This window comes from Alligator sinensis, unplaced genomic scaffold (genome assembly GCF_000455745.1).
Source record: "Alligator sinensis unplaced genomic scaffold, ASM45574v1 scaffold1226_1, whole genome shotgun sequence".
Lineage (NCBI taxonomy): Eukaryota > Metazoa > Chordata > Crocodylia > Alligatoridae > Alligator > Alligator sinensis.
Window position 1 is genome coordinate 988,290 of NW_005842447.1, and position 26,128 is coordinate 1,014,417.

The 26,128-nt window shown below is 43.3% G+C and overlaps 1 protein-coding gene across 1 annotated transcript in view; it reads left to right on the plus strand.

Moving 5' to 3' along the window:
- LOC102383723 (kalirin) overlaps positions 1-26,128 on the plus strand; it is a gene marked incomplete at its 5' end in the record, with an annotated part of 326,357 nt that overhangs the window by 13,762 nt on the left and 286,467 nt on the right. Inside the window, one exon of the mRNA XM_025212146.1 lies at positions 6,115-6,229. Within this exon, the coding sequence (XP_025067931.1) occupies positions 6,115-6,229 (115 nt within the window). The remainder of the gene's footprint in view (positions 1-6,114; positions 6,230-26,128) is intronic.

Genomic DNA, 26,128 nt, shown 5'->3' on the forward strand with positions numbered 1-26,128 from the left:
TTCTTTGCAGGTAGGTGGAGAGCAGCACTATGTATGGAGAATAACTTAAGGAGGTACTGTTGCAGCAGAAGAGTTATCTACCTAGTATCCCCTGCTGCCAGGGACAAGAAATAGTTGTCCAGGAAGAGAAACAATTGAGGGTCTTGTTACATGGTAATTTTGAGTGGTTCCCGGAGCTTTTAACCCCATGTTAAAAACTCGTTATGTGGCTCAACATTTTGCTACTCCAGGGCAGGATTATCTCTAATCCACACTACAAAGCTCCTGTTCCATTAAGATGCGGCTGCTCCCCACCGATGTGCCATCCAACCTGAAATCCTCCAGTATCCCAGGATCTCTCACACCCCCACCCATAGAGCGGGGGTAGAAGTCTGTCCTGGCTCACCAGCCCTGTAGTGGCAACTCACAGCTACAGCTCCTAGTCCTGCCCCTGCTCCCCAGGCCTCTAGTGACAAGTCACAGCTGTGCACGTGGAGGACAGAGAAGGTGTCTAGATTAAGGGTGCGACTGCCCTGAGCTCCAAGCTAGCACTAACACCGATAGACATTTGTGCAGCTCACAGTGCCAGGTGTCACAAGGCTCCGAGGAAAGGAGCGATTCAGCCCCAAATGGACATGCCCTGCCCGACTTGTACACAGATGATAGTGCATAGGGGTCTAGGCAACTTGGACATCTTGCAAGGGACCAGAAAACTTCATAGCACCCAGTGCTTGAAGCCCGGATTTTCAGTACTTGTAAATGTGATCCCTAGCATGGGGGCCAGAGACTCCCACCGGTGGCATTCACTCCTGGGTAGAAACAGGTTGTCTTGCACTATTGTCATCCATTGTCGAATGCCACCAGGCAGGTCTATTTTGTTTGGCTTTCTAATAGTGGAGACTCCTTGTTGAAATACCTGTCATAAGGGCATCTGCGTGTCACTGTAGTGTCTGAACCTCGTGGCGGGAGGTGGAGCTTGAAGGAATAGCTTGCCCATTATTTTTTTTATTTGACCCATGCCCTGCCTGGTACTCTGTGTAGCACAGAGAGGCATCTAGTATCGGAATAGGGTGCTGCAAGCAAATTTGTCGTGACACGATTAGCTTGGATTTGATGGAAAAGGAGGAAGCCGAGATTAGCAGACAGCAGTGGTGTACTTCTGTCCTCAAGAACAGAAGCTGACTTTTAGCATCAGCTTCTTCATGGGGAGGTGAGAGGGCCAGGAAAGAGGATGGTGCAGTTACTAAGGGTGTGGTAAGGGGTAAACCATTGGATTTCGCCGTAGGTATGCAAAGGAAAGGGCACGTATATTGTGAAATGTTTGTTTTCAAGCCCCTCTGCACCCACTCATCTTCCTCTCCTATTCTTTTTTCCCAGAGTGCTAATAACCATAGGCCATCTGTTTATCTCTATAAATCAATACAAACCCTATAAACCCCATCTTGAAAAATAATTTGGAAGTATCAAGCTTTGGTTTTAGCATTTAATAAATGTAATTAGCAAGCATAATGACATGTTTGATTACTGCCTCTCATACCTCTGAGCTTAGTGCGATGCAGGTGATGAGGCGTATTGACAAGAGCAATCAAGACTCTGTACCCACCGTTGCATTTTGTTACTTCAAAATGATCTCTTGCGTGGATCAAGGAGAATCCACTGTGCATAGGAAACAGCAGCCAAGTAAAAACTGGCTTTCTGCCAGATTTTTTCTGTAGGTGAGTAGTTTTTATGCAGACAGGACTTCTGTACTACATTTAGTTATGGCCTTTTAGCCACCCATGAAAACAATCATGAGTTCACACAATACAGTGTTGGTTCTAATTTCTACCACTGATCTACTAGGCACAGGAAAATCACTTAATCTCTCTGTGCTTCACTTTCTCTGTCAGTAATGCAGAGACAATGATACTTGGCTTCCTTTGCAAAGCACTCTTAAGACCTGTGGATATAAAGCGCTAAACAAAAGTTAAGTATTATTAGTTTTCCTAATAGTAACCGGTGACTCCCCAAGTACTAAGGTGACACAGGAATGTATAGAACATCGATTCTCAACCTGGGTGTCACAGCACCCTGGGGTTCCTTAAGGTGCTTTTAAGGGGCCCTGGGATGCCACACAATGTTAGCATTATTACATGTGTGTGCCTGTCTGCCCTTGAACATCCAGTCATGTGCCGCTCTTGCCCGGATGTTCGGTGGTGTTCGCCCTGTATGTGTCCGTGGTAGCCTGTGGGCTACTCTACACTCCTTTTCCCTTGTCGCCCAGCCTTTGGGTTCGCTGGATCCATTGTGGTCCTCTGGCGGACGTCTGTCCCCATGTCACCCGCTGGGTCGGCTCTATGCCGCTGAGGGCCGTGTTTCGCAGCCCCTAATGCTGCTTTTCCCCCCCGTCTCCCACCTGGTACGCCTCTTCAGCTCTCCCAGTGCCCTCAATGGTCCTATCTGGTCTGGCGCCTTGAAATATGCTGGTCTCTCCAACTCCTCTGCTGTGGCCCCTGGTGTTGGGATCTTCCTGCTCCCCTCTGCCCTTTAATCTGGGTTCCCGGTCTTGGGAAGCCGCCTCCAGCTCTCAGCTCCTTTCACAGCTGACAGCAGCGTCTGTCCCGCAGCGTGCTCTGCTGCTTCCTCCCCCGCTGGGAGAAGAAGCTTTCAGCCCCTTTGTCCCCCATAGGAACTGGGAGAGGACCACTCCTGCTGGTACTCCCGCTGGCCTCAATCTGCCTCCCCCTTCCTTGCCGGCGGCCCACTTTATTTCTGCTAGCCAGCAATTGTGGCTGACATCATTGGCTGGCCGCAACTGTATAAAGGCGCGGCTAATGAGCTGCACGGGTCCCTCCTCAGGCTCCGGGCTTCACCATGGGTCTTGCTGCAGGTAAGTATTTCCCTTTTTCTTTTCTTTTACTTTCATTTTCCCCCGGGGGGTCCTGACCCCGGGGTTCCCCCCTGGCATTTTGGGGTCCTCCCTTCCGTTCCTCCCTGTGACAATGTGTAAACTTGATTCACAAAACAAACACTATGATTTCAAATAGGAATCCGTAGTGTTAAAAACATTTGGACCTGCGTGATCTTCGAGTTCTTTGCAGCAAAGGCATTGTTCTTGTTTTTTTGACTACCAAAAAAAAAAAAAAAGTAAAGATTACAGTGTCAATTTCGGAGTGGTGCCTTGAATCTAATGAGAGGTGGCTTGAATCTAAAAAGGTTGCGAACCACTAGTATAGATGTTTGGGAAGAATCACTAATATAAAATGTTTTCCTACAAATTCTTTGGCAAATAATTGTGAAGAGCGCACAGATCCATAGAAAATGGACTGTGGGGGGATAATTGGCAAACAAACCAAACAAATTTGCAAGATATTATTAACAATGAACATTTCACCCAGTTACACAGGCTGGCTCCTATCAGTTTCACTGTGCCTGAAAATCATTTGCACCTTAAACTTTTGTTTGGCTCAGCTTTCCCATCGTTATCCATCTGCCTCGTTGTTCCTGCCTGCTGCAAGAGTGGAAAGAATTGCAACTTTTTTTTTAATCCTTCCATCATCTGGATAAAAAAAAACAACAAAACTTCAACTGGGTCATCACGTAACCTTCACTTCTCTGGAGAGAATTAGCCCATTTTCTCCAACCTGTCCTTGTAACATCAGGCCATGTGATGTGGTATTATCTGTTTTGCTCCCTTGAGGACAATTAGATGAACTGTTGAGGGAGGGCTTTCAGACTGACACAAAGTCAGGCCAGAAATGTACTTGGCCTGTATTTCCTGAGCTTTTGCTACGAATCCTTGAGGTACTGTTAGAACGGGCGGAAATTTGCCGGCATACATGTTTCATCAGAAAATTCTAATTTGTCAAAGTTGATACTTTTCGCAGAAATGTGCCTATTTTGACAAAACTTCTGTCAGGAAAGGTTTTTCAGGTCTATGACAGTCTTGCCAGTTGAAACAAAACTGAAGTTAGTTGCCAACAGGTGATGTGGTTAGGGCTTTCACCTGGCTAATCCATGCCACTGGCTCCTTTATCTATCTATCTATCTATCTATCTATCATACCTTGTAGACTGTATCAGAACCACCCACACCATGCTTCTTGTTTCTTGATTGTGACAGTGAGGTATACCCCTTCTAGCAGTAGATCTCTGGATTACTTGTCTGTCCCTCTGGGTAGTACGGATGAAGTGTGGGGCAGAAGGGCTAGAAGATAGAAATAAGGAATAAAGCATGTGGGGTGAGTGCCAAACATATGGTGGGAAGAGATAGGCTGGGAAGCAGTTAGCATCAAGGTCAACCTCGTACCCAGGAGTCCAAGCTCGTTGTGGGCTGCTGTTGGGGTCTAGATTTAGGGGATTGATAGCTATGGGGTCAGTGGGTATGTGTTTGTGGGTGACTTTAATATCAACCCTAATTACCATAGAAGGCATAGCCTGGAGCAACTGGGACCAGTGCCTTTGGGCATTTGTTTCTGGTTTGCCAGCTCCAGGAGCTCCTAGCATAGTCGTTGTATTCCTGGGTTTCTTTATGTTCGCTCTGAGATGTAATGGCAGAGCTGCTGGGTTCTGAATGTTTTTGGTAAGATGGACAAGCAGATGACAAAGGATCCTAACAGTCTGGGCTGACTACAGCGCACGGCGTGAATGTCATGGTAATGTGAATTCTCCCTATAAATGCTAAACTATCTTCCCATGCTCCATTTTTACTTTCCTTCTAACCTCTGTCCCATGACAGGAGCTCCTAAGAATCTCTGAACTCTATTCAGGGCACCTCAGGGACACTCTCCTCCTATCCAAAAATTGTGTACATGACCCTTGAAATCCTTGCAGAGATGACTTAGTGCTGAGCACCTGGCAGCATTAGGCCCTTCGAAGATGAGCTGGTGTATATTTTGGAGGTGCTTATGTTCCTGCCCTTGCAAATCTCTTCCTCAGGCTCAGCCAAATGATCTAGTTCACAGAACCATGTGACTTCCCTTCTCAGAAGTGATTTTTCTATTAAAGGGATAATATTCCCTGTGGGGGAGTTCAGAATTCAACCTACCTCTGCATTGCATATCTCCAGTCACTGCAGCTCTCGATGATTTTTTTTTGACTTACGCTTCCCAATGTTTTTGGTTTTTTCCCTCCTGAACAACACAAAAAAATGATGCGCACACAAAATCTAACCTTTCACAGCTCCTGAGAAACACTACAGTAGCACAAGAAGGAAGATCAAAGTGGTGGTTGAGGAAATCAGTTTTGGTGTCAAGATCTTCAGATTGTATTAACAATGGCAAATAAAAGAAGATGCTCTAATAGTTTCTATTTATCTGTAATGTTTATGATTCTGTAATTTGGGCTAGCATCATTCAATAGCACTTTAAAATTTTATACCATGTATTTCAAGAATCTCTGTAAGATTCTTGCCCATGCCACCTCTCAGCTCAGTACAGTGCAAGGGAAGGGAGGGCTGCTCTAGCACCTCCCGGCTTCTAGCCTGAGCCACTGTAGGCATGTGCCTGCATGTCTGGGATGTTTATGCAGTTACGAACTGCATAAGAGGTTCTATACCAGACACTGGCAGTTGCAGGGGATTTTTTCCAAAGGCAATGCATTTGAAGGAAAGGAAGTTGCCTATAAGACAAAGTAAACCAAAGCCACAACTCCTGCTGATTGTCAACGGTACCTTGTGAGCAAGAATCCATAGGAGCCATATATCAGCTTTTAATTAAACTTTCAGTTTCTAAGTAATTGCTAAATAGATTAAAATGTCCTGCTGCATAAATACTACTTAGGGATTAGAAAAGCAATGCAGATCAGGTAACAGGGAAAAAGATTTCAGCTCCTCTAGTTTTGTCACATTAAAAAACTCTCCATGACAGTAGGATTTCATTAGCATTGGCCAGTTGCATTGATCGTTATATTGGAGATTTGATGGGATTAAGTTAAGGGAAAAAGAAATGTCACTAACAAGTTTCTTTGCATTTTTGTTCTTTCCTTGGAGCTCTTGTCAATGTGAGAACGTCTTCCTCAATTAAGCGAGTCTGAAATCTGGCAGTGAACAAGAGCTCTTGAACATACAGTAATTTAAGTTTATCAATTCAGTGCACATACGGGTTTTTTGGATGTGTGCTTCCTGTCTGATTTTCTAACAATCCCTTATTTTCTGCAGGTGGCCGTGATAAACGAGGTGGTCCCATCCTGACCTTCCCAGCACGCAGCAATCACGACAGAATAAGGCAGGAAGACCTTCGGAAACTTGTGACTTATTTGGCCAGTGTGCCAAGGTAAAGCTAAAAAGAAAACACTTCAAAGCTGGGGGTGGGGGGTGGGTGGGGGAATTTGTTCTTGGCAGTTGCTTATTTCCAAGTATTAACCTTCAGTCCTTGGAAGGGGGAAGCACAAGTGTTCCCTTCCTCCTTTTGGGTGTGCTATAATGGCTTTTGTCCAGAGAAACATCATGCAAAAATACAAGAATTTAGAGACCTTTCATAAAACTGGGCATTTGGAGTCTTGCTTGCACTGAGCTGATGACAGTGGCATAGAGCAGCTGATGGGTGAGAAGTTCTTGGTTTGATTAAAATTTGTGTGTAGAGTTAAATTTAGCAAGTTGGAGGGAGCCATTGTCAGTCCATTACCTTCCAATACTTCAAGCCAGTATTTCTGCCACATTGCTTCTGTGAGCATTGTGGGGGTCAGTGTTTGAAAGATAATTTCCATGCATCAACTCTTTCTAGATACCACCAACAGGGAACTGCTGAGGAGAGATGCTATGTCTGCTGACAGTTTTCATACACAGATTATGGCCCCATCTCTGGTTGGCTCCTTCCATCCTTATAGTATGTGCTAACTTCTTGGCTAGAGACAGACATTACACATAAATTCCCCCCTCCCCTCTGCCTTGCGGAGGAGGTGTCTGTGTATTAGCTAGCAGACCACATGCTGGCTATCTATGGTCCATGCTGAATCAACAGGCAGAATCAACAGGTAGCTGGTAATGTCCCTCTGTTGTTTTCTTAATGGGGTGATAAACACTATTATCATTTCCCTGCTGGGCTAATCAGAGTACCTGGCCATGCCACCCCTCAGCTCAGTACTGTACAAGGGAAGGGAGGGCTGCTCTAGCACCCCCTGGATTCTAGCCTGAGCCACTGTAGGCATGTGCCTGCATGTCTGGGATGTTTATGCAGTTACAAACTGAGTCAGCGTAGCCAGGTTAGACTAACCTGCAAAGATTTAATTATTTCATGTTCAGGCTTTTTGAATGTCTGTCCCTAGCCGTTATGTCCCCTTTACTCAGTTTGGAGGAGTTTACAGCTGCTGAGAGTCTCTGGAGACTGTCTCTCAGTGAAGTCTTCAGCGTAAACAGCATTGTGAAAGCCATCTCTGGAGTACTGTGTCTAGTTTTGGTTCCATCCTTCAAGAAAGATGTTGACCAACTGGACAAGAGTCTAGAGGAGAGCAAAAAATAGTGGTTTAGGGTCTATGAAATATGATATATGAGGGAAAAGTTGAAAGTGTTGAGTTTTTATCTAGAAAGGACTGAGTAGAGGGATGTGACAAAAGCCTTGAAATCAAAAAAGATCATTATAAAGAGGATTGTAGTCAGTTATTCTCTGTGTCCACAAAGAAATAATGGTCTTAAATAGTTAAAAAAGGGAGAAGTGATAGATGTAGACAAGTTGCTGAATGCAGTGAACTGAATGCATCCACAAAAATCCTTCCCTCTTGCTTATTTCTTGCATCACGGTTGCAACATTACTCCAACACTGCCAGAAAAGAAAGATGTAGGTTAGACATTAGATAAAACTTTCTAGCTATAAGGGTGGAGAAACACTCAAACAGATGACCTCAAGAGGTTGTGAGATTGTGGAATTTCCCTCGTTGAAAGTTTAAGTGCAAGTTAAACAAATATTTGGCTGGAATGGTTCAGACAGAGGTGATCCAGCCTGGAGCTGGAAGTTGGGCTAGATAACCTCCTGAGGCCTTTTCCAGACCTAGTCTTTTTTTTTTTTTTTTTAAGAGTCTCTAAATTACAAAATAGCTCTTTTTTGATATTGTGATATGTTAGAAACACAGAAGCCCAGATGTATACACCTGGAAGAGAGTTCAGTTTAAGTCTTTAGGATACTGGTTAAAATAAGAGGCAATAAATAATACACCAATTGTGGCCCTGAAGAAGCAGGTGCCTCTGAAGATGGAGGCACCCTTCATGATAATTCTAGAAAGGATTTAAAGAATGCAGTGGTATTCTGGAGAAATTTAGCAGCAGAAAACCCTAGGACTTCTCCCTTCCTAATCATTCCAAAATTAACATACATGGTCCTACAAGAGACTGCTTGCTGTAGAAACCAGGGCTTCTTCCAGCAAAAAGGCTCTGCTTCATTGCTCATTTTTCATGTTCAAGGGTCCTGCTTACATAATATGGACAAACTGAACAAACAGTAAGTTACTGGGCCCTCTTTCTTGGAGAACCATGTGAATCTCTTGTTCATCTGATACCTTCGATATCTCTTTATCAGGTATATCCTTTATCCGTAGTTTTGCCCCTGTTAAGGCAACAAAACAACCCAAGATGTATGTTCTAGATTCCCTCTTCTTACACAAGTACATCAGTCAAGAACAGCACATGGGGCCTTTGTATAGGCCACATTTTTGGCCTCCCTTATGCTACAAGGGAGTGACTGTTTGCATGAGTGGGTTTTCTGGATCCTTTAAAAATCTTTCTGGCGCATTGAGGTAAAACTCCTTGGACGTAGTTTAGTTTGGCTCACCATGAAATTAAAGCATCGTGTCCATGGATTCGTTGTGTGTGAACACAAAGTTACTCAAAGACACGTAATGAGCCTCTTTGTCCACTACATGGTGCTGTGATGTTTTTGTTTTTCGCCCCTTCGAATTGCTTCCGCTTTCAAATTGCTTCCACTTTTTTGTGTGTGTGTGTATATGCCATGTGCCAGCTCTCTGCTCCCAGAGCTGCACAGCAGGGCATGGGGTGGGGGTCCCTAGGCTGGGGGGGGGGGGGGGGCCCTAGGGTGGGGGGGGGGGGCAGAACTGGACTATCCCGCTCTCCTGTGGTTCCAGCCAGGGACTGGGCTTAAAACGTTCAAAAACCAAGTGAGTGCAAATACTGATGCAACGTTCCAAAATAAACAAGTTTAAATGTTATAAATCTATTTAATTTAATGAGGACTAAACCCTGTGGTGTGTAAAGGTGCCCCTGGACATTTGCTTTGCTAGCCTTCCTCCAGGCACAGTGAACAGTTTGAGGTTTTGTAATGCATACCTTGTTACCTTGGAGCAAAGACACATGCTGATAAAGCATCAGCTAGCACAAGACACAGCAGCCTGGCTACATAAGGACACAAGTCATTGTGAGCATGTTTATTTTAGTACCCAGCTCTTTGCCAGCTGCCACTGAAAAGGATCCAGTCCTGTTTATTCAAAGCCACTCACATGGAGCTGCCTGTGGTTATACAGAGATCATTTATTTTGGGCCAACAAGACCTCTCACCAGGGAACCACCAAGGAGACTTGGTTACTGAGAGGAGGAGGCACGAGCTCAAGGGGGCTGGGACATTTGGACATGAACATTTGGAGTGACCCACCAACCTCATCCTATTCAGAACCAAATACAGAATCCATCTCTTTTGTTTGGCCTTTCCCATAGAGAGTACAACTATGCATATAGATGCTTCCAAATTCCTTCCCCTACCTTCCTAAGATATTGCTCCTGCAGATGAAGGGTTCAAAAGTAAGTGAGTTAGTACTAGTGCTTGTCATTAAAGCCTTGGCTGGGTGATTAACTACCTCGGTAAAGGGGAATGTATAAGAGACCACAGTGGACAAGACTCTGATTGGTTCTCATTTGAAGCTGCATTACAATCTCCTTTTTCCTGAATCTTTTAGAAATGTTCATTTTCACAGAGGATTGCTGGGGAGCTTTCAGAGTTATTTCTTCTTTGACAATGACTATATTACAGTAACAGTTTGACTCCGTACTATTGGCTTCCAGCGCACGGTCATCTGTAGAATATTAAACTTAACCTTGCCATAATTAACGAGCATGTCAATGACCTACCAAAACAAACAGAGTTACATTAGTATGGACTCTGGATAGGACATCAATAAAAGGTATTTGCTCTACTTTTGCTTTTGTTGAGAGGGTGAAAGCCAGCCAGTGCTGGTGGAAAAGCTAGAAAATCTTCCTCAGCAAAGGGGACTATAATTTATCATACTGACATCTGCATAACAATCCTCTCTTTATTCCCACTGACTTTGGCTCCTGAGTGAGATTGATTGCTATCTACATTGATGGTATCTGTCACTTAACCCTGGTTCTAAATCTTAATGGAGAGGTCTGTGGTCGTGTGTTACTGGGAGCTTTGTACAGGTAGAAGATTGGTGATGAAATATGATGATAAATTAGGGTGAGAGCGTGCCAGTCTCTGCTGACATCATTCCACGTTCCTGATTCAGGTTTTTGTTATTCTTTTGGTTTTAATGGGATAATAACTGGTTATGTGTGATGTGTAGCTGATGGCAATGTCTGTCTGAGAAGTAGCAGAAAGGACTGTCATGCAAGTCAAGCTCAGAATTGAGCCCTAATTCATATATGTGCTTAAAGTGAATGCAGCTACTTACATAAGGAAGGACTACTTCATGGGGCAAAGGCTGCAAAATTGGAACCCTAGTTTATGCCCCAAAATTATACAAGTTTTTAGGGTCTTGGGGACTAAAGGTAGTCAGGGATACAGGGCCCAATCCTGGAAGATACTTGTCCCAAGGGCCGAATTCAGTTCAAGATGGGGGACGAGGGAGGTATAGGAATTTGTCATTTGGTGCCCATTTCTGATGATCTTACCCAGACTGATTGCTGCTTTTCCACAAGCAGTCCCATTGTAATGAGTAGGGCTACCCACAAAGCAAAAGCACTGCTCACTGAGAGCCTGCCATGAATCCGTTCCTGCTGCCACCCGCTTCATGTGTTTCACTTGAGTTTTCCTGGTGTGTGGGTTCAGACCCCCATTTGCTCTAAATCCAAGCCACCCCTGTGAAGTCAATGGAGCCATGTTAATTTACACCAGCTGAAGACTCTGCCCGTGCTGTCTAAAATTCAGGGAACCTGGTCTTATCTGGGTTTTCCAATAGGAGCTCAGCTATGCAGCAGATTGGGTTTTGCTGACCTCTTTATGTATGGTCTGATTCTGATCTCATAAAGCCTTTTGTGGGGGGGTTGTTTTGTTTTTTGTTTTTTACGTTGGCATTGCGCCATCCATTTCAGTGCGGTTAGTCTCGGTTCACACGTAAATGAAATCAGCACCCGGCCAGTCTTTGGTGTTACGAGACCTTTGGAATCGAGAAAGAAGTCTTGTATAAGCTGCAGAAGGATCAAAAAGGAGAAAGCAGATTATTAGTTTGGGCTATCTTGCTGCAATAGGATGAAAGAAATGTCTGCTCTTAGCCCTCGCTGATCTTTCTGCTGAACACATCAGCCTGTCTTGGAACAAGATCTGCAGCCTTTGCTATGGGGGAAACTTGAGATACCTTGGAGGCCTGTATTTTAAAGATGTCTACTTTTATTTGTCCTCCGTTAAAAACCTGCGCAAGTATTTCCCCATTCTGGGGGACATTCAGGACTTGTAACAGCAACAGAATACTTCCAAGGGACAGGTCTATATGTTTGAACAGCTTGTCAGACCTGCCTTTCCGAGTCAATTTAAAAGCACTACAAACAGTAAAATAATTTAAATGCCCTTAAAAAATTATTTCAAGGAGTGGAGAGTTTTAGCCATTAAAAAAGATACATGGCCTGGCAAAATGTAGCAATATGCCTGACTACCCTGGATGAATTTCAGGCTGTTTCTTGATTACCTATGGTGCTGTGTATATTGGCTTTTCTGGACAGGACTAGTGTGAAACTCATTTTGTTGATTGATAGGGATTAAATGCTAGGGCTCTATTTTCTGTTACCTGATACTAACACAAAAGAAGCTTTTGAGGCTCTTTTTTTTTCCTCCCAAGGCTATCATAGATCTGCAAAAATACCCACGTGTTTTTAAAAGAACACTAGGGATTTCATACTAATTTTAGTAACTAAATATCTGTTGCAATGTGTCAGATAATTATTCTGCAATACACTTGCATCAAAAGGACACATTATGAAATGGAGTGAAACTAATGAAGCTAATGGAGCTTTGGTGTTTTCTTAAAACCATAATTTGATTTTTGTAAATTTGTAAATGTATTTCATATAAAGGAGGCTCGTTGAGGGTGGATAATTGAGCGGACTTGCATATCTTGGCAGCCCATCCAGACTAGCACAGTTATTGGGATTTATTATCATCTGATGGCACTTGGCAGGCTCTGGAAAATTAGTTATTGGTTTAATTATAGCTCCCAAACAGGATTGGTAGGGACCACAAGGGTCATTTATCCAACACAGGGCCCAATCACTCGGAGAGAACCAGAGTGGGGAGCAGATTGGGGGGATCTGTTGCCATAACTAGATACTCAGATCTGGGGACCAGCCCCTCAATATAAAATACAATTTCATCAAGACATGATAAGTGGGGTGGTGAAAAGGTTGCTCTGAGGAGCTGGAGAAGGGGGGCAAGATTGTTGGGGGTGCCTTGGCCGCTCTCGGGGCTGGTCCTGCTACAGGGTCTGATCTTCAGGGTGTTGAGTTCCTCCAGCAAAATCCTAATTGTCATCTATTCCTCGTGACTTCAATGGGATGCAAGGGTGCAAAAGCCGGTGTATCATTAGTCCTAGCCTATTTATTACTGAGGAGTCACTTTGGTTTTGACTTTCTGTTGGATAAAAGTACAGCTGTGTTCAGATTGTTTTTTTGTGATGAAGAACACAAAGAGCATAATACAATGCTTCATAGCTAACATATTGTGAATTGCACTGCTCAACTACCCTCTTCCTTCCAAAGACTGATAACTAGCAGGTTAACTGGCGGCTGAGCACAGCACTGTCTTGTATAAGAGGTTAGAAAATGCATTATATTTGGGGATCCACTTAGGGGATGTGCTGTATGGCTAAAAAGAGCAACTAAAGCTGAAATAACATTAATATTGGAGAGAATAAGGAATCCAACTTGTTGTATTTTGTATTAGTTGATCCTCGGAACAAATTTTGGTTAATAACAGCAGTCTGAGCCCAAGAAGCCACAAAAAAAGATTAAGGCTATTTTAAGAATTGATCCTTTATTAAAACCTGCCTACAGAAATTGCTGAGAAAATATTTTGCTCAGCCAACCAGTAGGGAAGATTTCCATTTATGTCCAAAAAAGTAATGTTGTTTACAACATTGTGGATAGCCTGGAAATCCACTATTAGTTGCACATAGCCGATTTGCCAACATTTCTATTTTATTAAATATTAGTTTTCTCTTGTTTATGCTGTTAGAGAACTGAGATCACTGGGTCTGTTTATCACCTTATTCCTCCAGTGCATTGACATACGACTCAATGCTTTCATGCTTTTCAGCACTCTCTACAAATCCTAACATCTGGTCAAACTTAGACCTTAAACCTGCAATCAGATCTATCATAGCGCAGCCCTGTACCTGCGTGGAGCTCTCTTTATTGCAGGCTCCCATCTTAAGTGTGATTCTCTTCAGTAAAGCAATTTGGTCAGAAATGTTGTCATGGACTTCCACATTGATTGTGTTCGACAATAATACATAAAGTATTTATATTGTAAATAGCAATCATATTGATTTGGAAGGACTTCTTTGAGGTGACTTGGTTGGACTTTTTGAAGGGCTCTTGGTTGGAGTCTTCTCAGGAGCTTTGGCTGTAGGTTTTTCTCCAGTCTCGTCTGCTTTCTTAAAATAAGCGTCCAAGGAAGTTTGGACAGATGCTCTCCAGGGAGATGGGCGATGCAGCGAACTTGCTTGCTGGTGTGGTGTCGTGTTGGATCAAGCGTCATAAAGTCAAAACTGACGTCAGAAAGTCGAAACAGGGTGTCAGTTTATTAAGGCTGTAAGTGCTGTGTGTTGTAACTTGAAATGTTGTAAGTCGAGGACTGCCTGTAGTGGGTCATTACTCTTTAGTAGGTGCCCTCAAGGTATACTTCTAGAGTTGACTGGAGAGGAAGATGACAACTGGACACAGTTTGACTTCTAGGTATTCCCTAACCAACTAGAGAAAGTGAACATTAAGCATGCCTCCATATGGTACTTGGCCAGTCAGTGTTAATGCCTTTCCCTTTAGATCCACAAATACACCATTCCCCATGAGACCATGATGGTTCTGTCTCTCCCAAAGTGGGCCTTTCCCTTCAGAGGAAAGTTGCAATACCTTTTGAAGGAGAGTCTCGTAGAAGGCGTTTGAAACTCTTCTCCCCTTCAGAGTAGGGACCTGAGGCTGTTACCAGCTGTTTTCATAGTAGGGACGTTTTCTTTTTTCACCGTGCTAAAAAATGGTAAAATATGCAGATGCAAAAAGAAGACTAGTTACCACCGGAATAGATTACCAAGGCCCTTGTAATACCCCAGAGAACAAATATTCCTGTGAAATGGTTCCACGTGGTGAAGGAACAATATATTTGTGAATTTAGTTCTGCTTTCCCCTTTGGAGGAGCAAATTCTGAGTCACACCTATGCAAGTGAGGATTTACAAGTATGTTTCATAGTTTCATAGTAGCTAGGGTCAGGAGGGACCTGAACAGATCATCTAGCCTGACCCCTTGCCACAGGCAGGAATGAATGCTGGGTTCACAAGGCCCCAGACAGGTGATCATCCAACCTCCTCTTGAATTTGCCCAAGGTAGGGGCAAGGACCACTTCCCTGGGAAGTTGGTTCCAGATTCTGGCCACCCAAACTGTAAAATATTGCCTTCTGATCTCTAACCTAAACCTATTCTCCATCAGCTTATGACCATTGTTCCTCGTCACCCCAGGTGGTGCTGGGGAGAAAAGGGCTCTACCTATTTGCTGTTGATCCCCCCTGATGAGCTTGTAGGCAGCCACCAGGTCCCCCCTCAGCCTCCTCTTGCTGAGGCTGAACAGGTTCAGGTCCTTCAGTCTCTCCTCGTAGGGCCTGTCCTGCTGCCCTCTCCCCAAGCGCCCTCCTCTGAACCTCTCCAGGCTGGCCATATCCCTTTTGAAGTGTGGTGCCCAGTACTGGATGCAGTACTCCAACTGCGGCCTGACCAAAGTCGCATAGAGGGGGAGCATCACCTCTCTGGACCAGTTTGAGATGCACCTTTGGATGCATGACAAGGTATGGCTGGCCTTGCTGGCTGCGGTTTGGCATTGGCGGCTCATGTTCATCTTGGAGTCAATAATGACTCCAAGATCCCTTTCCGCCTCTATGCTTTCAAGAAGGGAACTCCCCAGCCTGTATGTGTGCTGTGGATTCCTTCTCCCAAGGTGCAGCACCCTGCATTTGTCTACGTTGAACCCTATTCTCATCTGCCCACTTTTGTAGTCTGTCTAAATCTAGTTGCAGCCTCTCTCTCTCCCTTCAAGTGTGTCCACCTCGCCCCACATCTTAGTGTCATCAGCAAACTTGGACAGCGTGCTTTCGACCCCCTCGTCCAAGTTGCTGATGAAGATGTTAAACAGTGCGGGCCCAAGGACCGAGCCCTGGGGGACCCCACTGCTCACGTCTTGCCAGCTTGAGTGCGACCCATCCACCACTACTCTCTGGGTGCTCCCTATCAACCAATTTTTTATGCATCCAACTGTGTAGGCATCAATGCCACAGTCACTTAATTTATTAATGAGAATGGGGTGAGAGACAGTGTCAAAGGCCTTCTTAAAGTCTAGAAAGACTACGTTCATGGTGACACCATCATCCAAGGATTTAGTTACTTGGTCATAAAAGGCAATCAGGTTGGTCAGGCAGGACCTGCCTTTGAACCCATGCTGGTTGCCCCTGAGCATGATCTTCCCTGCAGGCCCCCCACAGATGTGCTCCTTGATGATTTTCTCCAAGATGTTCTTGAGGATCAAGGTGAGGCTTATGGGCCTATAGTTACTTGGGTCCTCCTTCCTCCCTTTCTTAAAAATGGGGACCATGTTGTATTGTTAATATAGGGTCCCACATAAATTACTTTAAGTTAGTAATTGAAGAGGTGCACATCATGACTGGATTCCACATCCCATTCTCCCTGTGAATAGGACTTTGCTTTACAGTTACTTTCTCAGTCTTACAGAGTGCATTGAGTTGCTTGGCAATGAATACTCCGTTGCTTTTTAAACACTATTCTCTGATACTTTTAGTCAGTGGCTTTCTTGGTTTTAGACTAGGTAGGTAGGTTTCTCGAAGCATTTTCTGTGTCATCCTCAATTTCTTCTTTCATATTTTAAGCCAGATTCTCTGTTGGCATTGTTCTACTAACCCATAGAGCTATCCTCTCTATGAGTAACTCTGGCCACTTATGTGAATATAGTACTGATGATTGATGATAGACCAAGACCCTGGAATCTGATAGTATCTGTTCATGTACAGGGCATGTATAACATAGACAGTGTCAGCACAGGCAGTTTTATTGCCACATGCTGTAGAGAAGGGAAAAACAAGCTAGTAGATGCCTAAAAGGTGGGAATAGAGTCCACTTAAAGTCATATGCTTGCATATTCTGTTTATTCAGCCCCTAGATTTTACTTCCATTTGTGGAATATCAATACGCACAATAACTATACCAGTAGGAATAAGAATATTGTTCAGAGTCCATTATCTTTGTCTTCTGTCCTGAGGCTAAGATGGCCAATCAATGCCAATATAACGAAGAAAGGATGGGCTTATGATTAAGACTCTGCCCAAGCACTCAGGTGGTCTGTGTTCAGTTCTGGCTCTGCCACTGATTTCTCCCCCCCCCCCCCCCCCATGTCCTTTCCAAGCCTACAATTGTAAGGTATTGCTTGACCTCTTAGTGCTGCAGTTCCCCATCTCTAAAAACAGATGTAAGCTACTTGTCTCCTTCGTCTTCAATGTTTAAACCATAAACTCTTCAAGAGAGTTGACAACGGGGATCGTCTCTTCCCTTATGGTTGTACAGTGTCCAACAAGATGAGACATTTAGGCAAAACCAGAATACAAATAATTGTTGATATAAAATAATGGTGGTACTTGCATCAAAACTTGGAAGGAAACTGCAAATTAATTTAATTTAATCCTACTTAGTATCTTTTATAGGGTAGTGACTTGCAACTCATAATAGCTTTGGGATTCATTTCGAGTTGGTGGCCTAGAGTTGGCAACCTAGCCCACTCTGGACTTTGATGCTGTCTCCTTCAGATTTCTTAGAGTAACGTAAGCTTTGTTTTCAGACCTAGATTTGAGTGAATTGGGAAGTTGCTTAAAGTAGCACATGTGTAGGAGCTTGGTCTTTGCTTTAATTTTCTGAATGCACAGTGTTTGTTTTTACACATCTCCCCTGTAGCTGGCATTACTCTGGCTCTACTTATAGGATATATCACAGCTTTCAGATACACTAGTGAGACTGTTAGATGCATCTGGGTAAGAAGGACTAAGACAGGCACTGACTATAACACGTTCAAGGCATTGCACAATTAACTGGTTAACTGCGCAGTTGCCTTAAGACCAGCTACATGTGCAAAGCACCTAACAGACCATAAAAAGCTTCAACCAGCTGTAAAGCTAGACCTCAAAAATGTGTGCTAACTGTATAGCTGGTTGCTATCAAGCTTTAATTGGTTCTGGTAGCTGGGGGGTATGGCTGCCTCAGGGGTGTGTGAAACCCTCAGGCCTGGGGAATTGCAGCCATAAGGCACGGTGGGATCTAATGTGTGATCCCACAACCACACCTGCCATGCTCTTGTGGCATGGCAGGAGGTGCAATTGTGTGACTTGTGCGTTAGATCCCATCATGCCTTTGCCTGACTGTGTAGAGGGGGCTGAAGTCATGGCCAAGTAGTGGTAGAGCAGAGTCTCAGATAATAGGCAGCGGTATTTAGGAGGCCAAGAGAAGGAATCAAATTTGATCGTGCCCCGCGAACTACATGACATACGACTTCATAACTCTGCCCTTCTGTTTTTACCTCAGTTCAGGTACTTAGTTGGCAAGGATTGGCATTTGCTGCATTATTTCTGTGTGCTGACTGCACTGGTGCTTCTTACTTGGAAGAAGGAAGTGAGGTGAGGGGTAAAGGAGATCAGACCATAAATTCAGTATGAATATCTTAGAAAGCAAACACTAGATTTCCTGTTTTGGTAACAGAAGGCAATGCAAGTTAGCTAACCAGCAGGTACCAGTACAAGTTTTAAGAAGTTTGCAGAACATCAGTTTCCCCTTTCTCAGTGCATCATTAACAAATGATTTGCAAGTCTCCAAAGCCCAGTTTACAGCTGAACCCTCTTTCCTAATAAATATGATTAAAATTGCTGCTTATTCTCGTTGGGAATGTTTTACTATTCACATGTAATATTTGTAAAGATGCACATGCCAGTGATATAGCGACTGCAGTGCAGAAGGCAGGTTTGAACGGGAATAACATTTCAAAAGAGCAAAACTTAGTAGGTGGAAACCTTTTGGAGGGCCACCACCTGGCAATGAACCATTTAAAGGTGCCGTTTCCTCTTGCTGCTGTCAGTAGCCTCCTGCAGAATGTGCAGTTAGATCAGCAAAGCAAGCTTTATTTTAACTAAATTATGTAACTAATCTCAATCCTACAACTTTATAGAGGTTGTATGCAATGGTCTTGCAAATTCTGAGAAGAGAGATCAAGTAATTCATCAGCAAATCCAATGGACGTCAGGTGATCCTCCATTATTCTGGATTACGCTTATTCTTGCATCTGCTCTGCACAAATGGGGTTGTTTTCTGGGAGAGACAGAAGTCATTTTGCTCTATGGTCTGTGTTATAGTGGATCTGCCGTGCACAAGTTATCCAAAACCTACTAAAATCAGTAGGAAGACTTCTGTTAACTCCAAAGGATGCTGGGTCAGGTGTTTGTTGTATACCAGTATATTTGATATGTGGATGTTTGAAAGTAGAGAAGTGGATCCAGTTCAGCTGAGATCTTCTGGTCCTTATCCTCCCAGGAAGAGATGCATGGTCCTTGATGCTAATTCGAACGTTAACGTAAATCTATTTCACTTTGTTGTGCCTAACGGACACAGAGTTGCCTGTGTACAACTCTCGTGGAGTTGCCTAAGTGCAATTTTTTTATGCACAGCTCAGGTTCTGTTTCCATCTGTGGTGGTATAGGATCCCCAGGTATGAGTGAGCAAGCTTCAAGAGAGAATCCTCTGTGTGATGTCTAGCCCATGGCTTGGTGGTTAGAGCAATTTGCTGAGCAATGGGAGATGCTCTCTTAAGCCTCTTCTGGGTGAGAAGAGCCTCAAATCTCTATCTCCTACTCCCTGGACTAATGCCCTAAGCAACTCCCAGCCCATGTTCAATTCCCAGTCCATTTACTGGATCTGGCCCCGGTACCATGTCATCCAAAATTTGGTGGCTGGGAGCATTGGCCCTGCTCTCATGCAGCCAAATTTCAAGGCCCAGACAGCATGGACCTGCACACTACATCCAGGTTGTAGGGCAGCTTGGGGCCCAATATCAGCATGTGGGGGCCGTGCAGGGCCCGATCCTGGCAGGAAGGGTGCAGTGGAGAGACAGGAGGCAGCACAAAGCTCTGGGGCCCGACATCTGTGTACAGGGGCCAGCTGAGGATGGGAGGGCCCCGACTATGGCACACAGGGCCAGTTTGGCCTGCAGACTGGCCCCATGCCTCTCATCTGGCCTGTGGAGCCAAATGCCTGGGCACCACTGCTCTGACCATTGGCTAAAAGGGCCCTCTTCCTCCTCCTGCCCTGGTATCAAATAGTTGTTGCTCACGGTTTTTCTGTGACTAAGGTTTCAGGACTTACACAACCATAAGCATGTATCCAAGTGATCCTGTTTCCCCCTAGGGCCTATGCAGCCAGAGTGCAATAGAATTAAAACTGTGCACAAGGGCCAAAAATTGTTCCTTTATGCAGCTGCGTAGGCAGGGGCAGATCCAGGAAGGGTTCGCTGGTGCACGTGTGGATGTACTTTGATTCCTGGTTCACACAAAGTTTAAAGGCAACTGCTTAGTAGTGGCACCAGCACTTCTATTCAGGCAGCAGTGAGAGAGTCAGTTGACTTAATGGCTTAGGTCTTGCTTGATTCCTTCTAAATTCTTCACTCCAGAGGTGTTAAGAGCCCTCCATCCTTTTAAATGCTCTTTAGTGTTTCCACTACCCCGATCTCCTTACTTCTACAATGCTGCTGTCTGTTAGCTGCCCCTAGTAACGCATCTCCCATTTCATAGCCCTGCAGACTGTTTTTTAACTCTAGCTAAAATCATTAACTCAGGTGTGGAAATATTAACGCAGATGAAATCGCATTCAATGAAGCATTGTGGGTGATGTCTGGATGCTCAAGAAGGCTTAATTTTGTTTTATGAATCTGAAAAAGAAATGTGTTGAACTACAATGGCACTAGGACTAATGAGACAGCATCTTTATATAATTTTTGCCTAGTTTGTTGTGTTTTTATATATAATTTAATAAATCCACGTGCATTCCAGTAAAAGTTTTTGTTTTTTGCTTCAATCTTAAATTGAATAATATAGCTCTAGGCCCCTACTTATTAGTGAAGCTCCTAATTGCTTTTTAACTGGAGAAAAATGTGTGTTGTGTTTTATATGATGATGCACCACACCATCTGTACCCCCCTTTTCAAAATCCTAGATCTGCCCTACTACTTAGGAGTGACAAAGTGAAACAGTATTTCACCCCACTGCCTGGATAGCAGTCAGGTGTGGCAGGAACAGTATTTTAAGTTCACTATATTCTGATTGGATCAGATTAAAAAAGAATAGTAATCACTGTCACGTTAACAAAAAAATCTACGAAACATATGGCAGTAAGCCTTCTTATTCTTTTATTTGGCAAAATGGGGGGTGAGATAGACAAAAGTGGCTAGGTAATTCAGAGTACTCAGTTCCCATAACTTTCCAGTGGAAACTGATGTCCAAATAGGCTCAGCAATTTTCCAGATCCTGCCTATGGTTTCTTTCCATTTTCTACATGGTCTGTAATGTTTAGTGTTTTACTTTTTCACCCTGGCACTGCAGTGGAGCGTGTTTTTTGAAAGTCTGCATTCATATAGCTGCATGTTGCGTGCCAATATGGCAACCTGAATGTGAGGAAAAGTGGAAACAGAGGTGGGAGGGAAATACCTTCACCAAAAATTACTCCAAAATAGTTCTATGGGCAAAAACGTGGAAAAATGGAACTTGAATCTGTTCTTGGCTTAGCTAATACTGTCCAGGTCTGAAATATTTAACCCAGTATAATTTAAACTGTGAAAGAAAGTAGATTGGTTGTAGTCTCTGGGGGATTTTCCAGTTGTGTAATAGTTTAGAAGATTTTTAGATGGTATTTAACCAGAAAACCAAAGCACTGGGATCCCAGACAAAACAATGTTCCCATGTCCTGCAGCTGCACTCATACAGAGGGTTTCAACAATTTTTCTCAATCCCTCCTTCTTTCTCTCCCTTTCTTTCCCACCTTACCTGCCTACCTAGTTATCTAGATTAAAAAGGAAAATGAGAGATATTAGGAATCTGTTTTGCAAGATGGGTGCAATTTTTACAAAGAATATCTCAGATTCTTCATTCTTGCTGGTTAAAAATGCTCGAGCGCGCCTCCCTATCGCATGGATTCTGTCGGATCATTGTTCATCTGGAGGGAAAACAGCACGAGAATCAGAAACATGCCATTCGTAGCGGTTTTGCCACTTCCAACCAAACTCAGGACGCTTCTGTTTTCTGTCCCCTACTCACAAATGAGGCAACATGTGTTTGATGTCCCTGTGAAGAGCAGGTTTTCCATGAGAATACGTGAAGAGGAAGCTGACAGTCTCAAATATTTATGTAAGGATGTTGGCACTTGTCTATTAATAGAAGGATGAGCTAGGTTTAAATTTTTTTAAAATTTATTTATGTGAACATCTGGCAAACCAGATGCTTCTGCAATTGATGCTGTCATTGAAGATCAAATAAATATTACTTTTTACAACCTAATTTGAGCAAATTATTTACAAAAATCCCACATTTGGTGATATTCAACCTTTTTTTCTTCCCTCACTTCCAAACCACTTTGAAGCCTCCTTGCAGTAACAGAATGGCTCGATTGAAGTAATTCGAATCAATGCACATCCTGCAGCCCTTTGACCTTTGCGTGCATACTCGTCACCCATTTGTGCTGATTCTGACTGAGAGGTCAACACAACCAGTAACGTAGCACAAGTAGTTGGGTGTAGACTTTAGTAAGAGTTTCCCAGCATTTTAAAATGTATTGGAGCAAATTAGCCCTTGAAGCAACTTCATTGGAGTCAGTGGATTTTAGCCAAGACTGAATTGGGGCCATTTTCCCCATATTCTGCAGCAGAGCAGTATAACTTCCCTGTGGCCAGATGTGCAGTAGGCACAGTGACAGAGGCCATTCTTAAAGGCTCTGATGTTGTGATAGAATACGATGCTTCGTTTGTCCGTATTTTGGGACTTCCTGTGGTCATTTCTAGGATCCCGTGAGGGGTAAAAGCTCTACAAAGAAGGCAGTTGCTTTTGTTGTCTGCAAACATCTTCAGCTATGTAGTCTGATGAGCTTGAGGATCAATTCTGGTTCATGAGAGTTGTACTGAATGAAAATATGCCGTGCCACATGCAGCCCTAATATTCCACAAGGAACAAGAAGTATTTCCCGTACAGTGCTCCAGATGGGCATATGGGATGGTCTCATGCACTGTACATGTAAAGATTGCGTGCCAGAGACAGACTGCATCCAATTTCAGATCATCCGTAGCCCCTGATAGAAAGCTCTGCATTGTGTGTCAAAATACTCTTGCAACTATACAAATATAAAATATAGATTAAAATTAATTTTGTTACTAGCTAGTTAAATAGATTCAGGTTTTTTATTTGTGTGTAAATTAAATGTTTGTGGAAGGATTGTCTGGATGATGGATAGGATGATGATGTTGATTAGTATTCTTTATTGGCGAAGCACCAGCAATCTACTAAGCTGGAGTGATTTAGTAAGTCTTTCCTGTTTCAGTTTTTTTATTATTCAGCAGCTGACAGTCTTAGAGACCTGAAGTCTTCTGTAGTGCACAAAACAGAGCAGCAATGCATATTACCTGCCCTTGTTTCTTTGATACCAGGCTTCAGTACTGATGTGGGGCTATATGTTCATTTTCAGGGGCCTGTTTAGCCTTTGGGATCTCTGCTGTGACCATCAGCAAGAATTGCACGTAGTGCAATGATCATTGGCAATCCCTTGCAGTCAAGGATGATTTTCTTCTATGATTGTCTTATCTGTTGGTCTGAAGATGTCTGATGAGGCCTATCTGGGATCAACAGACTTTGGTGCAGCTTGGGCATGTTTCTGTGTGGGGTGGGTGGCCATGGGTTCTTGGTTCAGTTTGACACACTGTTTTTGCTGCTCTCATGTTTCCATCTCCTGTTGTCATTGTAAGGTTTCAAAGTACTGAGATCCTTGCAGCAGACTCTCCCTTCATTTGGGGTGGTCTGGGGCAATAGTCTTCCATGAGTTGATATCAATGTTGCATTTGTTCAAGTTGGCCTTGAGGACATCCTTGAAGCACTCTCTGTCCTCTTCTTTAATGTATGCCTTGACTGAGCCGGGAGAATAAAACTTGCTTTGGGAGTCTGGAGTCAGAACGGTGTCCTGTGTGAGGTGGATACCTCTGCAGTAGCAACAGGACCGAGACCTTCAAATTGAATTGGGACCGTGCTCATAGCTTGCATATGCTCAGAGGTGTGTGCAGTGTATCTTCATAATGGGGACATAAGGGCACTGGAGCAAGGTGCAGAGCCTCCTGAATTCAAATCCTGGCTTCCACTTGAACCTCCTTTGCTGCTTCATTGAGTCTTATAATTTGGATATGCCTCATTTTCCCTGTCCAGGATAGTACCACTTATGTCACAGGGGCATTGAGAAGCTAAATTACCAGTAGCTAATGCTTATAAAACATTTCAAAGATGGACCACAATTGGCATGTTCATTGTTGACATGTTGTGGGATTGGATTCCCTGATTAGATTTCCATTTGCTGGGAAGCAAGCACCCTTGACATGCCATTTCCTGTCTCCAGTCACGAGGGGGCTGTTAGGATGCTGGCACCACCTCCCTCTACACCACCTCCTGACTCTAGAAAATGCACTCGGGAAAGGCTACATCGGAAACTCCTCATTACAGACCTACGGATTGGATTTGGGATGAGGGAGGGCAGGGAAGTGTCACAATGCTAATCCACAATCCTGTTAAAATCATCTGTGTGGGAAACTAATGGTTATTCCTACTCAAGTGACAGCAGACTCTTGAGATATATTGCTGTATGGGGAACAGCTATTCCAGGAACAAAATACAAATGATCTGATCTTTTTCTATAGGATTTCTTATGACTCTATCCTCAACCCTTGGATCTGTATGCTTAACCCTGTACAAGTGGATGGTTATTTTCCCTCTGCCTTCCACTTCCTGGCTTGTTAACAGCATTTGTGTTTCTGTTCAGAAACTGCAGCTGACAGAAAGAATATCATGGAGATCACTGTTAACATAGAATTTGCTTCCTAGTGGAGACCTTGGCTCAGGTCTTTCTCATTTCTTATTGCACTATAGGCCTATTGGAAAACCTCATTTGTAATATATATATCTATGTATAGATTGATAGATAGATATAGATATATATGTATCTCTATATATCTATATAGATGCATCTATAGATATAGATATATAGATGTAGAGAGATATAGATATGTATCTATCTATAGATTAGGTATCTATATAGATAGATATATAGATCAATAGATATAGATATCTAATCTATATAAATATATATCTATATCTCTATACAGAGAGATCTTTATATATCACAACTGTCTGTAGATAGTTTGGTAGCGCCAGATGGTAGATATTAGGTGGCATGAAAACAGGATCAGCTAAAAGAGCTTCCTCTGATTTTCATTTAGGAGTGAGCTCTATTGGACACTTAGCTCTCTAGTTTTAACGAGTGCTAAAATACAGCTGTAGAACAGTAACTCATGCTGATCTTCTGGCCTCCACTAGACGAATGTGTAAAGCTTATTTTTTTCATACACATTCATGGGAACTTAATACCTTGCAAATCAGGCCACTGTCTGAGGTGTATGAACATGGGTTTAGGTGCCTAACTTTAATCAACCAAGGTTTGGAAATATTGGATAACTTTAAGTTGTGCATTGCCACCGACGTCCATATCTGTCTGTCTATCTAGATGGGCTCTGTATTTGGTATCCATTGTGGTATTTATTGAGCTCATAGGAACACAGCTGCAGAGAGCTGTGCACGCACCATAACCACTGTGGTTAAAACACAGAGGGAGGCAGGATTTCTGGAGCATGTACATATGACTGCCTGCTGTAGATATGAACGCTGGAGGAATTCCTTCTGGAAAGGAGCTTTGTGGAGTGGCAGGAAAAGGACCACCAGAACTACTGGCAAACCTGTGAGAGAAGGTCCTTATTGGTACCACTTGGCCAGGCGATTTGACCATAGTTAGCCTTAGTGCAAGGAATAGTAGTTCTTAAAGCCCCATCTTGCCTTTGCAAAATTGTGGTTGTTTTTCTTACCGTGGTTATAAACTCATTTGGTGCTGTGTATGTAGACCAGACTGGGTATAACATGCTTAGTTTTCAACCATGCTTAAATACAACTCTTTTAAACTGGTACAGAGGACAGTAACATTAGGAAAGCCATAGTGGTTTCCTGGTAGACTCTGGCATAGTTATAACAGATCTGTGGCAAAATAATAGATAATCATAAATAAATTAAATCAAATACATACATTTATCTAGTTTCACTCCAGGGTTATTTGCCCTCCATATTTCACATAGATGACAAGCCAGGGCTTCCAGTCATTGAATCCAGTATGCCCATTATGAGCTCATTGCCACCAAACTCACTGTTTTTACAAGTAAAGTTATGCTTTTTCCTCCTTTTGTGGGGAGATGTAAATGCATAAAAATACTTTCACTGTTTGTGGCAGTTTGAAAAGATGCCAAAAATCAGCTACATAATTAGGGAAACTCTTAAATGTCTAAGTCTTGCACCTGCAAATTTGTTTTGGCCCTAAACCTTTTAATTCTTCCTTATTGCTTTGAATTTTCCTCAT